The 15,609-nt window shown below is 43.3% G+C and overlaps 1 protein-coding gene across 1 annotated transcript; it reads left to right on the forward strand.

Annotated features, from left to right (window-relative positions):
* Positions 1–7,231: 7,231 nt before the first annotated feature.
* On the forward strand, positions 7,232–10,921 carry LOC109885212 (phospholipase A and acyltransferase 4-like). The gene is made up of 5 exons (XM_020477069.2): positions 7,232–7,465; positions 7,730–7,778; positions 8,196–8,292; positions 10,353–10,624; positions 10,725–10,921. The coding sequence occupies exons 3-5, from the start codon at positions 8,196–8,198 to the stop codon at positions 10,833–10,835; spliced, it is 480 nt and encodes a 159-aa protein (XP_020332658.1). The 5' UTR covers positions 7,232–7,465; positions 7,730–7,778; the 3' UTR covers positions 10,836–10,921.
* Positions 10,922–15,609: the final 4,688 nt, after the last annotated feature.

Raw genomic sequence — 15,609 nt, forward strand, 5'->3', positions numbered from 1 at the left:
GCAGGAATCAGGAATCAGGAGGATGGAATTATGGTCAGATTTGCCAAATGGAGGGCGAGGGAGAGCTTTGTATGCATCTCTGTGTTTGGAGTATAGATGGTCCAGAGTTATTTTCCCTCTGGTTGCTTATATAACATGCTGATAGAAATTTGGTAAAACTGATTTAAGTTTCCCTGCATTAAAGACCCCGGCTACTAGGATCGCTGCCTCTTGTTTGCTTATGGCGGAGCACAGCTCATTCAATGCTATCTTAGTGCCAACCTCTGACTGAGGTGGTATGTAAACAGCTACGAAGATGAGAACTCTCTCGGTAGGTAGTGTGGTCTACAGCTTATCATGATATACTCAGCCTCAGGTGTCAGGATGTGCACAACTGGTTGAAGGTAAGTCAGGTGGAGGAGAGCAGAGATGGGTGATAACAGGCACACTTTATTCATGCCCAAGGAAAACAGCGATAATGCCCAAAGTACACAAACGATACAATAAACAGAACATACGGGTCAAACACATACCCGGCGCAAACCAGCCTGATGGAATTGTTTGTTTGTTACGTGTGGTTCGCATCAGGCTGGTTTGCGCCGGGTATGTGTTTGACCCGTATGTGTGTGGAATTGTTTGTTTGTTACGTGTGGTTCGCATCAGGCTGGTTTGCGCCGGGTATGTGTTTGACCCGTATGTTCTGTTTATTGTGGTTGGCCCTCGCTTCATACTCGTCGCCAAACCCACCGGCTACAGGTTATCTACAAGTCTCTGCTTGGTAAAGCCCCGCCTTATCTCAGCTCACTGGTCACCATAACAGCACCCACTCGTAGCACGCGCTCCAGCAGGTATATCTCACTGGTCACCCCCAAAGCCAATTCCTCCTTTGGTCGCCTTTCCTTCCAGTTCGCTGCTGCCAATGACTGGAACGAACTGCAAAAATCACTGAAGCTTGAGACTCATATCTCCCTCAGTAGCTTTAAGCACCAGCTGTCAGAGCAGCTCACAGATCACTGCACCTGTACATAGCCCATCTGTAAACGGCCCATCTATCTACCTCATCCCCATACTGTATTTATTTATTTATCTTGCTCCTTTGCACCCCAGTATCTCTACTTGCACATTCATCTTATGCACATCAACCATTCCAGTGTTTAATTGCTATACTGTAATTACTTCACCACCATGGCCTATTTATTGTCTTAACTCCCTTATCTTACCTCATTTACACTAATTGTTTATAGACTTTTCGTGTTCCTTTTTTTTTCTTCTACTGTATGTTTTTGTTTATTCCATGTGTAACTCTGTGTTGTTGTATATGTCAAATTGCTATGCTTTATCTTGGCCAGGTCACTTGTTCTCAACTGGCCTACCTGGTGAAATAAAAAATAAATAAAAATAAAAAACATGGGGGGAACAGAGGTTAATACGCATTTAGTCAGATGAGGGAATGTGAACCAGGTGTGCGGAAACCCAAGACATAACAAATGGAAAATGAAAGGTGGAGCGGCTAGAAGACCGGTGACATCGACAACCGAACGCCACCCGAACAAGGAGTGGGACCGACTTCGGCGGAAGTCGTAACATCAGGCGAGCAATAGCTCGAGACTTCCTTAGATATAGTGCACCAGCTGTTATTTACAAAAATACATATTCCGCCGGCCGTCTATCCTGCCGTTTCATCGTATAATCAGCCAGCTGTATGTTGATATTGTCGTAGTTCAGCCATGACTCCGTGAAGCATAAGATGTTACCGTTTTTAATGTCCCGTTTTGTAGTTTAATCTTCCCCGTAACTCGGCGATTTTTTTGTCCAAAGATTGCATGTTTGCTAGCAGAATTGAGGGATGTGGGGGTTTATTCGATCGCCCGCTCTCCGGCCTCTCTTTCTCTGCCTCCTCTTTACGCAGATCACTGGGGTCGGGGCCTGTTCCCAAGGGAGCCGTATATCCTCCTCCTCAGGCTCATCAGTCGTGAAATGCTGGTTAACACATAGGAAGACCCTCCCCAGATATGTCATCAGATGCGTAATCAGAGCGAGCAACAGAACATTGTACTGTCTACACTCGGTTTGTTGTTTATATTAAAACATTTTCATTAAATCGGTTTTAATCCAAACTAAAGTTTTGTTGCTAAGGATTCCACGACGCGGTTAGTCTTTACGACTGGGACTGCAAGTTTTTGTTCCTTTTTTTTACGTGGATTCCGCGAGTGCTAGCTGGCTGTACTACAGACACCTGTCGTCGTCGTGGAAAAGACTCATTGTTATCTTTTCGTAAAAACAACTGGTTGCAGTAAGAGCCAATCTGGATACTAAGGAGATCCTGAGGGAAATCGACGAGTACCAACAGCTTTACGCTATGGAGGAACAACATACTCCATCTGTATTTTGAATTTGGCGCTCTGCAATTTCACCGGATGTTGTCGAGGTGGGTCGCTAGCGGCACGCCTTTCCCAGAGAAGTTTTAATCTAGCCATGGTGTCAGATTTTTTATTTTTATTTTTTTATTTCACCTTTATTTAACCAGGTAGGCTAGTTGAGAACAAGTTCTCATTTGCAACTGCGACCTGGCCAAGATAAAGCATAGCAGTGTGAGCATACAACAAAGAGTTACACATGGAGTAAACAATTAACAAGTCAATAACACAGTAGAAAACGAAGGGGGGGTCTATATACAATGTGTGCAAAAGGCATGAGGAGGTAGGCAAATAATTACAATTTTGCAGATTAACACTGGAGTGATAAAAGATCAGATGGTCATGTACAGGTAGAGATATTGGTGTGCAGAAGAGCAGAAAAGTAAATAAATAAAAACAGTACGGGGATGAGGTAGGTGAAAAGGGTGGGCTATTTACCAATAGACTATGTACAGCTGCAGCGATCGGTTAGCTGCTCAGATAGCTGATGTTTGAAGTTGGTGAGGGAGATGAAAGTCTCCAACTTCAGCGATTTTTGCAATTCGTTCCAGTCACAGGCAGCAGAGTACTGGAACGAAAGGCGGCCAAATGAGGTGTTGGCTTTAGGGATGATCAGTGAGATACACCTGCTGGAGCGCGTGCTACGGATGGGTGTTGCCATCGTGACCAGTGAGCTGAGATAAGGCGGAGCTTTACCTAGCATAGACTTGTAGATGACCTGGAGCCAGTGGGTCTGGCGACGAATATGTAGCGAGGGCCAGCCGACTAGAGCATACAAGTCGCAGTGGTGGGTAGTATAAGGTGCTTTAGTGACAAAACGGATGGCACTGTGATAGACTGCATCCAGTTTGCTGAGTAGAGTGTTGGAAGCCATTTTGTAGATGACATCGCCGAAGTCGAGGATCGGTAGGATAGTCAGTTTTACTAGGGTAAGCTTGGCGGCTTGAGTGAAGGAGGCTTTGTTGCGGAATAGAAAGCCGACTCTTGATTTGATTTTCGATTGGAGATGTTTGATATGAGTCTGGAAGGAGAGTTTGCAGTCTAGCCAGACACCTAGGTACTTATAGACGTCCACATATTCTAGGTCGGAACCATCCAGGGTGGTGATGCTAGTCGGGCATGCAGGTGCAGGCAGCGACCGGTTGAAAAGCATGCATTTGGTTTTACTAGCGTTTAAGAGCAGTTGGAGGCCACGGAAGGAGTGTTGTATGGCATTGAAGCTTGTTTGGAGGTTAGATAGCACAGTGTCCAAAGACGGGCCGAAAGTATATAGAATGGTGTCGTCTGCGTAGAGGTGGATCAGGGAATCGCCCGCAGCAAGAGCAACATCATTGATATACACAGAGAAAAGAGTCGGCCCGAGAATTGAACCCTGTGGCACCCCCATAGAGACTGCCAGAGGACCGGACAGCATGCCCTCCGATTTGACACACTGAACTCTGTCTGCAAAGTAATTGGTGAACCAGGCAAGGCAGTCATCCGAAAAACCGAGGCTACGGAGTCTGCCGATAAGAATATGGTGATTGACAGAGTCGAAAGCCTTGGCGAGGTCGATGAAGACGGCTGCACAGTACTGTCTTTTATCGATGGCGGTTATGATGTCGTTTAGTACCTTGAGTGTGGCTGAGGTGCACCCATGACCGGCTCGGAAACCAGATTGCACAGCGGAGAAGGTACGGTGGGATTCGAGATGGTCAGTGACCTGTTTGTTGACTTGGCTTTCGAAGACCTTAGATAGGCAGGGCAGGATGGATATAGGTCTGTAACAGTTTGGGTCCAGGGTGTCTCCCCCTTTGAAGAGGGGGATGACTGCGGCAGCTTTCCAATCCTTGGGGATCTCAGACGAGATGAAAGAGAGGTTGAACAGGCTGGTAATAGGGGTTGCGACAATGGTGGCAGATAGTTTCAGAAATAGAGGGTCCAGATTGTCAAGCCCAGCTGATTTGTACGGGTCCAGGTTTTGCAGCTCTTTCAGAACATCTGCTATCTGGATTTGGGTAAAGGAGAACCTGGAGAGGCTTGGGCGAGGAGCTGCGGGGGGGGCGGAGCTGTTGGCCGAGGTTGAAGTAGCCAGGCGGAAGGCATGGCCAGCCGTTGAGAAATGCTTATTGAAGTTTTCGATAATCATGGATTTATCAGTGGTGACCGTGTTACCTAGCCTCAGTGCAGTGGGCAGCTGGGAGGAGGTGCTCTTGTTCTCCATGGACTTCACAGTGTCCCAGAACTTTTTGGAGTTGGAGCTACAGGATGCAAACTTCTGCCTGAAGAAGCTGGCCTTAGCTTTCCTGACTGACTGCGTGTATTGGTTCCGGACTTCCCTGAACAGTTGCATATCACGGGGACTATTCGATGCTATTGCAGTCCGCCACAGGATGTTTTTGTGCTGGTCGAGGGCAGTCAGGTCTGGGGTGAACCAAGGGCTGTATCTGTTCTTAGTTCTGCATTTTTTGAACGGAGCATGCTTATCTAAAATGGTGAGGAAGTTACTTTTACAGAATGACCAGGCATCCTCAACTGACGGGATGAGGTCAATGTCCTTCCAGGATACCCGGGCCAGGTCGATTAGAAAGGCCTGCTCACAGAAGTGTTTTAGGGAGCGTTTGACAGTGATGAGGGGTGGTCGTTTGACTGCGGCTCCGTAGCGGATACAGGCAATGAGGCAGTGATCGCTGAGATCCTGGTTGAAGACAGCGGAGGTGTATTTGGAGGGCCAGTTGGTCAGGATGACGTCTATGAGGGTGCCCTTGTTTACAGAGTTAGGGTTGTACCTGGTGGGTTCCTTGATGATTTGTGTGAGATTGAGGGCATCTAGCTTAGATTGTAGGACTGGCGGGGTGTTAAGCATATCCCAGTTTAGGTCACCTAACAGAACAAACTCTGAAGCTAGATGGGGGGCGATCAATTCACAAATGGTGTCCAGGGCACAGCTGGGAGCTGAGGGGGGTCGGTAGCAGGCGGCAACCGTGAGAGACTTATTTCTGGAGAGAGTAATTTTCAAAATTAGTAGTTCGAACTGTTTGGGTATGGACCTGGAAATTTCAAAAATGCTTTACGGCGAAACAAACAACACTATTATCTGAGGCTAGCACCCCAACAAACAAGCACAGAAAATCACATTTCATCCCGCCATGCGCGACACAAAACTCAGAAATAAAAATATAATTCATGCCTTACCTTTGAAGATCTTTTTTTGTTGGCACTCCAATGTCCCATAAACATCATAAATGGTCCATTTGTTCGATTAATTCCATAGTTATACAGTGGGGCAAAAAAGTATTTAGTCAGCCACCAATTGTGCAAGTTCTCCCACTTAAAAAGATGAGAGAGACCTGTAATTTTCATCATATGTACACTTCAACTATGACAGACAAAATGAGAAAAAAAAATCCAGAAAATCACATTTTAGGATTTTAAATTTATTTATTTGCAAATTATGGTGGAATGATGGACAAAGATAAAATAAAAAATAAAAAATCTAAATAAAACATAATAAAAAAGTACATTTGAATGACACTAACTGCAAGTATATTGTATAAATATATGTTTTTTTTTAAAGCATGCCTGGTTCAACGTGGCATTGGCAGTTGTGATGGCGATTGCGGTTGTTTCCATAATGGCGCCAGCTGTTAATGTCTCATTCTGGAAGTTATCGGTAGATTGATCCAAATTATTTTCTGGCACACACTCCTTTCCCTCCAGACGTCTTTTTTTTTTTAAACCTAGCGATCAACATTTGGTTTGCCTTTGCTAGAACTACTAAATTACCTTAGCTGGTGAGTCAATTCGAGTAAGCTAGCGTGGTAGAGTTTAGCCACGTGAAGCTGCCAGGTTGTTGAGGTAAACCACAGTGTGAAAACAATTATTTGTTACATCATAATAAAATTACCCATAGAAAGTAAATCTCACAAAAAATGTAAGAAAATAAAACACAATTTATATTTAAAATTTTATGGGACATTTTTTGGGTAGGCCTGAGATCAAACTCAGGCCAAGGCCTACCCAGGCCTACCAATGGCTATGCCGCTGATTCACACATAGGCATGGTAGACAGCCATGTAATGGTACAATGTCATTCGCTGGTCTATTAACTCCTAAACACGATGAGGTTACCTGTCAGTATCATGCCTCATTAAGTTTGCTATGATGGCATCAGCCACGGTCAATAGCCTACATGTTGTCGTCTTTTCTGGCTACTTGATATAAAGTACATTGCCTATAGCTACAGGTGGTTGGCTGTGTCATTGCTTAATAAGTTTGCTTGCTAGATAAGGAGATATATCAATGATATTTCACCAGATGATTACACATTTAGTTTCAGAGAGAGCACCCGGCGATGCATCTCCACGGCGGCTGGGTTCGTACTTCTTACTGTTGCTAGTTAGATACATAGATTATTCCCTTATGCCAAGATAACAGCTTATTTTGTGAGGGAATCCTGCAGAGCATCACATGAGAAATATAAGACATACAGTACGTTACGAAGGTCATGCTACACATGGTTAATATTCACACAGAGTATACAGTATTGTAATGGTAGGATGACTTTAGCTGGTCTATAGTATACAGTCTTGTAATGGTAGGATGACTTTAGCTGATCTACAGTATACAGTCTTGTAATGGTAGGATGACTTTAGCTGGTCTATTTGATCATATTTAAATAAATCTTTCTGCTGTAGCTACACGTAGTCGTCAGGTGTGTGGTTCTGCTGTTTTGGTGGGATTTGTATAGCTTACTGCACACCCTGATCTGTTTCACCTGTCTTTGTGCTTGTCTCCACCCCTTCAAGGTGTCGCCCATCTTCCCCATTATCCCTGATGCATTTATACCTGTGTTTTCTGTTTGTCTGTTGCCAGTTTGTCTCATCTCGTCAAGCGTAGCAGCAGTTTTCCTGAGCTCCTGTTTTCGTGCTGGACCCTGTTTTCTATTTTTCCCGGTTCTGACCATTCTGACAGCCCTGGGCCTGCCTGACGTTCTCTACCTTGTGATACTGCCCTGGATTACTGACCTCTGCCTGCCTGGACCTGTTGCTCTTTGGGGGGATTGGTATAGCTTACTGCACTCACTGCATGTAGGTCATTTGATATATTTGCTTGGGCAGTGAGCTACCCTGAAGGAGCAGAGCCTATGTTGCCAATCATTTTTTTAAATGGTTAAACATATTTCTACATGGTGTTTCCTTTCTGAAGTAGTGATTATGTAGAAAGAAAATGTATAGATAGAACATTATAAGGCAGAGCTAGTTGCGAAAAAGCTTGGGTCTCAAAGAGTTAAATTAAATAACAGGATGTTAGTTTTGAACCTTGTAATCTAAGGGCGAGATTTTTTTCACTAGGCACAATCAACAGTGAGACATTCACATATAAACCAGGAGTCCAACCACAGTAAGTACTGTTGCTGATATTTGACTAATACTAATTAATACTAATTACTATTAATCAACAGTTCTGTAAAAGGGGACATGTTTAACCAGTGGTGTAAAAGGTACCAAATTGCCATACTAAAAGTAAAGATATCTAAGTAGGAAATGACTCAAGTAAAAGTGAAAGTCACCCAGTAAAATACTGAGTAAAAGTCTAAAAGTATTTGTATTTGTAAAAGGTGTGTGTGTGTGTGTGGACATGTTTAACTATACTTGTGGGTACCAGAATAGTAAAGAAAAAATTTGACTAAGCTGGGGACATTTTACTGGTCCCCTCAATGAAAAAGGCAATTTCCAGAGGGTTTAGGGTTCGAGTAAGGTTTTGGATAGTAAAACAGGACGTTGTGGGGGGGGGTCTTCTTAACCACCTTATTCTTAGATGAAGATCGGTGACATGATTGAGATAAACAGAGGTGCATTCAAACACTGGGCTCTGTACATTGGAAATGGAAAGGTCATCCATTTGGTAACTCCAGGTATGATGTTTTTCTCAAAATGTTTTTGTTGTAGCCTATATTCCAATTCCATAATTGGGGCAGGGTGTAAACATCATCTGAAGTCAAATGTTAACAGCAGAGTACTGGCCCAATGCTCTAACCACTAGACTACCTGCTGCCCCTAACAGCAGAGTACTGGCCCAATGCTCTAACCACTAGACTACCTGCCGCCCCTAACAGCAGAGTACTGGCCCAATGCTCTAACCACTAGGCTACCTGCTTCCCCTAACAGCAGAGTACTGGCCCAATGCTCTAACCACTAGGCTACCTGCTTCCCTTAACAGCAGAGTACTGGCCCAATGCTCTAACCACTAGGCTACCTGCTGCCCCTAACAGCAGAGTACTGGCCCAATGCTCTAACCACTAGACTACCTGCTTCCCCTAACAGCAGAGTACTGGCCCAATGCTCTAACCACTAGACTACCTGCCGCCCCTAACAGCAGAGTACTGGCCCAATGCTCTAACCACTAGGCTACCTGCTGCCCCTAACAGCAGAGTACTGGCCCAATGCTCTAACCACTAGGCTACCTGCTTCCCCTAACAGCAGAGTACTGGCCCAATGCTCTAACCACTAGGCTATCTGCTTCCCTTAACAGCAGAGTACTGGCCCAATGCTCTAACCACTAGACTACCTGCTTCCCCTAACAGCAGAGTACTGGCCCAATGCTCTAACCACTAGGCTACCTGCTGCCCCTAACAGCAGAGTACTGGCCCAATGCTCTAACCACTAGACTACCTGCTTCCCCTAACAGCAGAGTACTGGCCCAATGCTCTAACCACTAGACTACCTGCCGCCCCTAACAGCAGAGTACTGGCCCAATGCTCTAACCACTAGGCTACCTGCTACCCGTAACAGCAGAGTACTGGCCCAATGCTCTACCCACTAGGCTACCTGCTGCCCCTAACAGCAGAGTACTGGCCCAATGCTCTAACCACTAGGCTACCTGCTGCCCCTAACAGCAGAGTACTGGCCCAATGCTCTAACCACTAGGCTACCTGCTACCCGTAACAGCAGAGTACTGGCCCAATGCTCTAACCACTAGGCTACCTGCTACCCGTAACAGCAGAGTACTGGCCCAATGCTCTAACCACTAGACTACCTGCTACCCGTAACAGCAGAGTACTGGCCCAATGCTCTAACCACTAGGCTACCTGCTACCCGTAACAGCAGAGTACTGGCCCAATGCTCTAACCACTAGGCTACCTGCTACCCGTAACAGCAGAGTACTGGCCCAATGCTCTAACCACTAGGCTACCTGCTACCCGTAACAGCACAGTAAAACTGATATCAACATGGTCGATAGTCAACTTTATGAACATATTCAATCAGCTACAGCATCTGCTGTGCTCTCTGTCTCTTTATTTCTCTCATCAAAACACACAATTACACTTACATGTGTACACTATGGTGGAAAATTACAACCCCTCCATATATGGTCGCTATGCTTGCATGCTGGTTTAGTATGTTTCCCTCTGATTCATGTCTGAAATCATTTCTGTGCTTGAGGCCAACAACTGATGAGAGGGGGGCCACATCCTTACTTACAAGCCCTTAACCAACAATGCAGTATACAAAAAATTAAAGTATTTACTAAACTGGAGTAAAACATTTATAAATAAGAAAAAAAGAAGATGTGGAGACTATATACAGGGGGTACCAGTACAGAGTCAATGTGGAGGCTATATACAGGGGGTACCGGTACAGAGTCAATGTGGAGACTATATACAGGGCGGTACCGGTACAGAGTCAATGTGGAGACTATATACAGGGGGTACCAGTACAGAGTCAATGTGGAGGCTATATACAGGGGGTACCGGTACAGAGTCAATGTGGAGACTATATACAGGGGGTACCGGTACAGAGTCAATGTGGAGACTATATACAGGGCGGTACTGGTACAGAGTCAATGTGGAGGTGTAAATGTTAGTTGAATGTAATATGTAGGTAGAGGTAAAGTGACCATGTGTTGACCGCTCCATTATTACAATTCTAATTGATAAATAAACTCATACCTTTTTTCTTTCTTGCTGTTTTGTAGATGGGTCAGGTGTATTGAGGGCTTTCTCATCCAGCTCACCCAGTGTTTCCTGTAAAGGCATGATTACAATAGATACATTAAAGGCTGTGGCAGATGGGAATCCTTACAAAATAAACAACTACTTGGATGACAAGTACAAACCAAGGAGGACTGATGTCATTAGGGAGGATGTGGACATCCTGAAAGGCCGCACAATAACATATGACCTCCTTGGACGCAACTGCGAGCATTTTGTTACTTTCCTCCGTTATGGCAAATCAGAGTCCAAACAGGTAGCCATGACAGTATAATGAGAGAATATTCTAATTAATTCTTTGCTTGATGAGATACGCTCCATATTCATTTGTTTTCTGCTTGTCTTTTTCCTTACAGGCAGATGACTTCCTGAAAAATGTGTTCATTGCTTCTGGCCTGCTTGGTGGCATGGTTGTTGTTGCCGCTGTTGCTTCTGTAGCTGTTGCAATAATTAAAGTTTTTAAATAGGTAACTTGGGTCTCATGAGTCCATTGAGAATGCCAGTGATGCAAAATGTTGTTTATAGCCTAATGAATATAGGACCATCTCAAAGACCAATGTGGTTGTGTGGCCATTTTTCATTCAAATCAAACAGAATATTAAATTAATATACTAGCCTTTCTAGTATCAAAACATGACCTTGATTAACCTTGTACTGCCGTGGGCTAAATCGGGGTCACACAGTGTTTCTGGGTAGTGTCGTGGTAATTTCCTGTATTACTAACTGAGAAGAGTTATAAACCACACACAAGTCAGAGTTATACTTAAACTTCATCTTTAATTACATGAGCTTCACCAGCCCTTTGACTCTCAGATCAATTCAGTGTCTATAATGAATGCTGAGAGTCACAACATAATGGCAACTGAGATCTTTTATAGCAAAGATCCACCCCTCTCAACTTACATGACGAACCACTGATCTTAGGAAAACTTCACAAAGGGCCTTTTATTTGAGAAAGGAGTATCCCATAGCCAGATAGCATTAGCTATAAATTATCGTTCAGTTTGGTCTCTAAAACGAGGTTCTAATCTCGTCCTTGGTACTTCATATTACAAAAACATTACCTCACTATCTGGAATGCTCTTTAGGCTTTATTGGCCAAAGACATCGTAAATCTCCTGTCAGTGCTATCTCATAGAGGCCCATCCTCAGTGGAACACACACACACAATATTCAACAGATTACATTCTGTCGAATTAAACAACCATTCTAATGCAAAACAAAGATTATAAAATAATATTACAAGCACTATAACATAACCTTGCAATTTTCCACAACATCTCCCCATCACATGGTTTAACAGATACATTCCCATTGGAAGACAATATTCCATTCTGACATCTCCCCATCACATGGTTTAACAGATACATTCCCATTGGAAGACAATATTCCATTCTGACATCTCCCCATCACATGGTTTAACAGATACATTCCCATTGGAAGACAATATTCCATTCTGACATCTCCCCATCACATGGTTTAACAGATACATTCCCATTGGAAGACAATGTTCAATTCTGACATCTCCCCATCACATGGTTTAACAGATACATTCCCATTGGAAGACAATGTTCCATTCTGACCTCTCCCCTCTCTGGGCCCCAAGTGACTGAGCCCTAGCTGAGAAGGGAAAAATGCAACAGCCAACAGTATAGTCCAAAAGAAGACATCCTAATGACAAATATCTCACATAAGCATTATTATGTAAATAAAACATCTTATTTATCTATGTTACCTAACTAATTCTGATTCATCCCCAAAAGTAGTCTTAAACAAATCTACATAGAAACAAAAGTATACACTTCACATACATGGTAATGGGCTTAACAAAAGACACATGTACCATGTCAGATACAGTTGAAATGTATCCCAATATGAGACTTTATATACATCACAGAAGACATCGAAACAATGGATTTTCTACAGTTAAAAAAAAGAATGTTTGTTAGTTACATCATGAACATTCCACCCATGAGGCCACTAGAGGGCGATTGACTGCAGGAACAGGATCTATGGAGAATCCTCCCATACAGTTCATGTTAATCATATATTCTGTTATAAAGTATTAGCCCCGTTTCTACTTTTAGGGACAGATTGCAGGAACCAGATTAAACCTCCTCCTGGATTTAAAAGCATTGTTAATGGATCATCTCTATTGAAAGTGATTGTTAATCCAGGACTAGACTTCATCTGGGTCTGTGAAACCTGCACTTTAATGTTCTAAACTTGTTCCTTGAATGGATACAGTAAGATAGGAGAATACAGTAAATACAGGAGAATACAGTAAATACAGGAGAATACAGTAAATACAGGAGAATACAGTAAATACAGGAGAATACAGAGAATACAGTAATGCATACAGTAAGATAGGAGAATACAGTAATGCATATAGTAAGATAGGAGAACATGTCGTCCCCCACAAATGTTGTAAATGACTGATCTCTATGGCATGACACATCATTCACCCAAGTTTAATCACAATCAAGCCAGTGGTGTCTGAGATATTGTGTGTGACAAACATACCGACAGTTGATTACTATAGCGCCCCCCGTAGGGCCGAACAGTGTAATTTTATAAATGGCGTATTTCCACACTTGGTAAGTCAATAGATAAACATGTGCCTGTTATACCGCCACCGTGTGGTTGATATGAATGTTCTTTCATATTTTGAATTTTGACAGTACAAATATCCTTGACTGATTTATGCATTTGTGCCAGACCATGTCCACGTGAATGTTTATTGGTCAATAGTGGCCATGTTGTTTTTAAGTACTCGTACTAGACCTTTGTCCATAGATGCCACATATCAAGTTTCGTGCAGATTGGTCATTCAGTGCCAGAAGAGTAGCATTTAAGTGTTTTCACAAATTCTAAATGGCAGAAAATGTATTATTGCAGACCTTCATGACTTTATGTTAAACAGGGTTGGGGTTAGGGGCGGGGTTGGGGTTAGGGGCGGGGTTGGGGTTAGGGGCAGGGTTGGGGTTAGGGGCAGGGTTGGGGTTAGGGGCAGGGTTGGGGTTAGGGGCAGGGTTGGGGTTAGGGGCAGGGTTGGGGTTAGGGTTGGGGTTAGGGGCGGGGTTGGGGTTAGGGGCAGGGTTGGGGTTAGGGGCTGGGTTGGCGTTAGGGGCGGGGTTGGGGTTAGGGGAGGGGTTGGCGTTAGGGGCAGGGTTGGGGTTAGGGGCAGGGTTGGGGTTAGGGGCGGGGTTGGGGTTAGGGGCGGGGTTGGGGAGTAACGGGTTACATGTAATCCTGTACATGTAAGGGATTACAAAAAATGGTAACTGTAATCCGTTACATTACCAGCAAAAAAATATTGTAATCAGATTACAGATACTTTTGAAAAACTAGATGATTACTTTGAGGATTACTTTGAAATTCGGAAAAGGATGTTTGCGGAAAAAAAATATTTGACACCTCTATTTTCTCAATGACATTCAAATCATCTTTGAAAAAAAGATGCAAATGTTTGTTGCACCTGAGCGAGACTGACCACAAGTCAGAGACCACTATGATGACACAACAAATGTGTTTGATGGATCGCAGGAAAACAGCAGGAAGAGGCTTTTGTAGGCTACAGTCCAAGCTAATGTATGTCTTCCAATGGTGTCGTCATCCAAAGATTATCCAACTTCAATAAACGCTTCGAGGTAAGGATAACGGCGATACGGATATCACTTATTATTGATCTACATAGCGCATTGATGTGAATCAAACTGCTTCTCTCTCATTTAGCTATTTGCGCTTTACGGATTGTGGTTGCTGTGGATGGCTGTTCACAAATCTAAATGTGTATTTGAAGTGTAAGCTGCCTGTCAATCATTGTTTTTGAAACCAGTGGACAACCAGTTAAACATGGGCTCTTGCAACAGCTGCATAGTGCAGATCCCAGGCTATGGAATAACAGCTGCATAGTGCAGATCCCAGGCTATGGAATAACAGCTGCATAGTGCAGATCCCAGGCTATGGAATAACAGCTGCATAGTGCAGATCCCAGGCTATGGAATAACAGCTGCATAGTGCAGATCCCAGGCTATGGAATAACAGCTGCATAGTGCAGATCCCAGGCTATGGAATAACAGCTGCATAGTGCAGATCCCAGGCTATGGAATAACAGCTGCATAGTGCAGATCCCAGGCTATGGAATAACAGCTGCATAGTGCAGATCCCAGGCTATGGAATAACAGCTGCATAGTGCAGATCCCAGGCTATGGAATAACAGCTGCATAGTGCAGATCCCAGGCTATGGAATAACAGCTGCATAGTGCAGATCCCAGGCTATGGAATAACAGCTGCATAGTGCAGATCCCAGGCTATGGAATAACAGCTGCATAGTGCAGATCCCAGGCTATGGAATAACAGTGGGGCTTTGATTGCTCAAACTGTTGATTGCCCCTTTAAGTCTATCTCTAGTTGCTACATCCATTCCAACTGTTGATTGCCCCTTTAAGTCTATCTCTAGTTGCTACATCCATTCTTTTACTTATAAATTATATACACAGTCGAAAGTTTGGACACACCTACACATTCAAGGGTTTTTCTTTATTTTTACATTGTAGAATAATACTGAAGACATCAAAACTATGAAATAACACTTAGGAATCATGTAGTAACCAAAAAGTGTTAAGCAAATCAACATATATTTTATATTCTTTAAAGTAGCCACCCTTTGCCTTGATGACAGCTTTGCACACTCCTGGCAAAGCATGCCGTTCCATGAGTGCAGCATTTCACTTGTCTATACTTCTATATTTCCAAGTCCTATTCTTGAAGATCAAGGGGTATAACATTTATTGGAATGAATGGAATTCTGATATCTTTACATTAAAAACCAAAGTCTTATCATTTAATCACATTATTATATGTAGTAGAAAGCGATGGGTTAGCAGAAACCTACATAACCAACCCATAAAGTAAAATGTAGCATCCATATATGGCCAGCTATGTAAACTTTAACATTGATTTATCCTGCAATAGATGTTGTTCAATTGGTAACATACATTTTTGTCTTCTTCTATTGTCTCTTAAGGGGAAAGTAATCTAAAATTAGCAGAATGTAATCAGTGTTTAGGTAATCCAAAAGTTACGTTACTGATTACAATTTTGGACAGGTAATTAGTAACTGTAAGGGATTACATTTAGAAAGTAACCTACCCAACCCTGGTTAGGGGCATGACCTTTCAAAGTTTTCATTTCAATCGCTTGTTATATTGCCACCATCTGGCCAATCAGTATAATTTT

Source organism: Oncorhynchus kisutch, linkage group LG13, assembly GCF_002021735.2.
Source record: "Oncorhynchus kisutch isolate 150728-3 linkage group LG13, Okis_V2, whole genome shotgun sequence".
In the NCBI taxonomy this organism is placed as follows: Eukaryota; Metazoa; Chordata; class Actinopteri; order Salmoniformes; family Salmonidae; genus Oncorhynchus; species Oncorhynchus kisutch.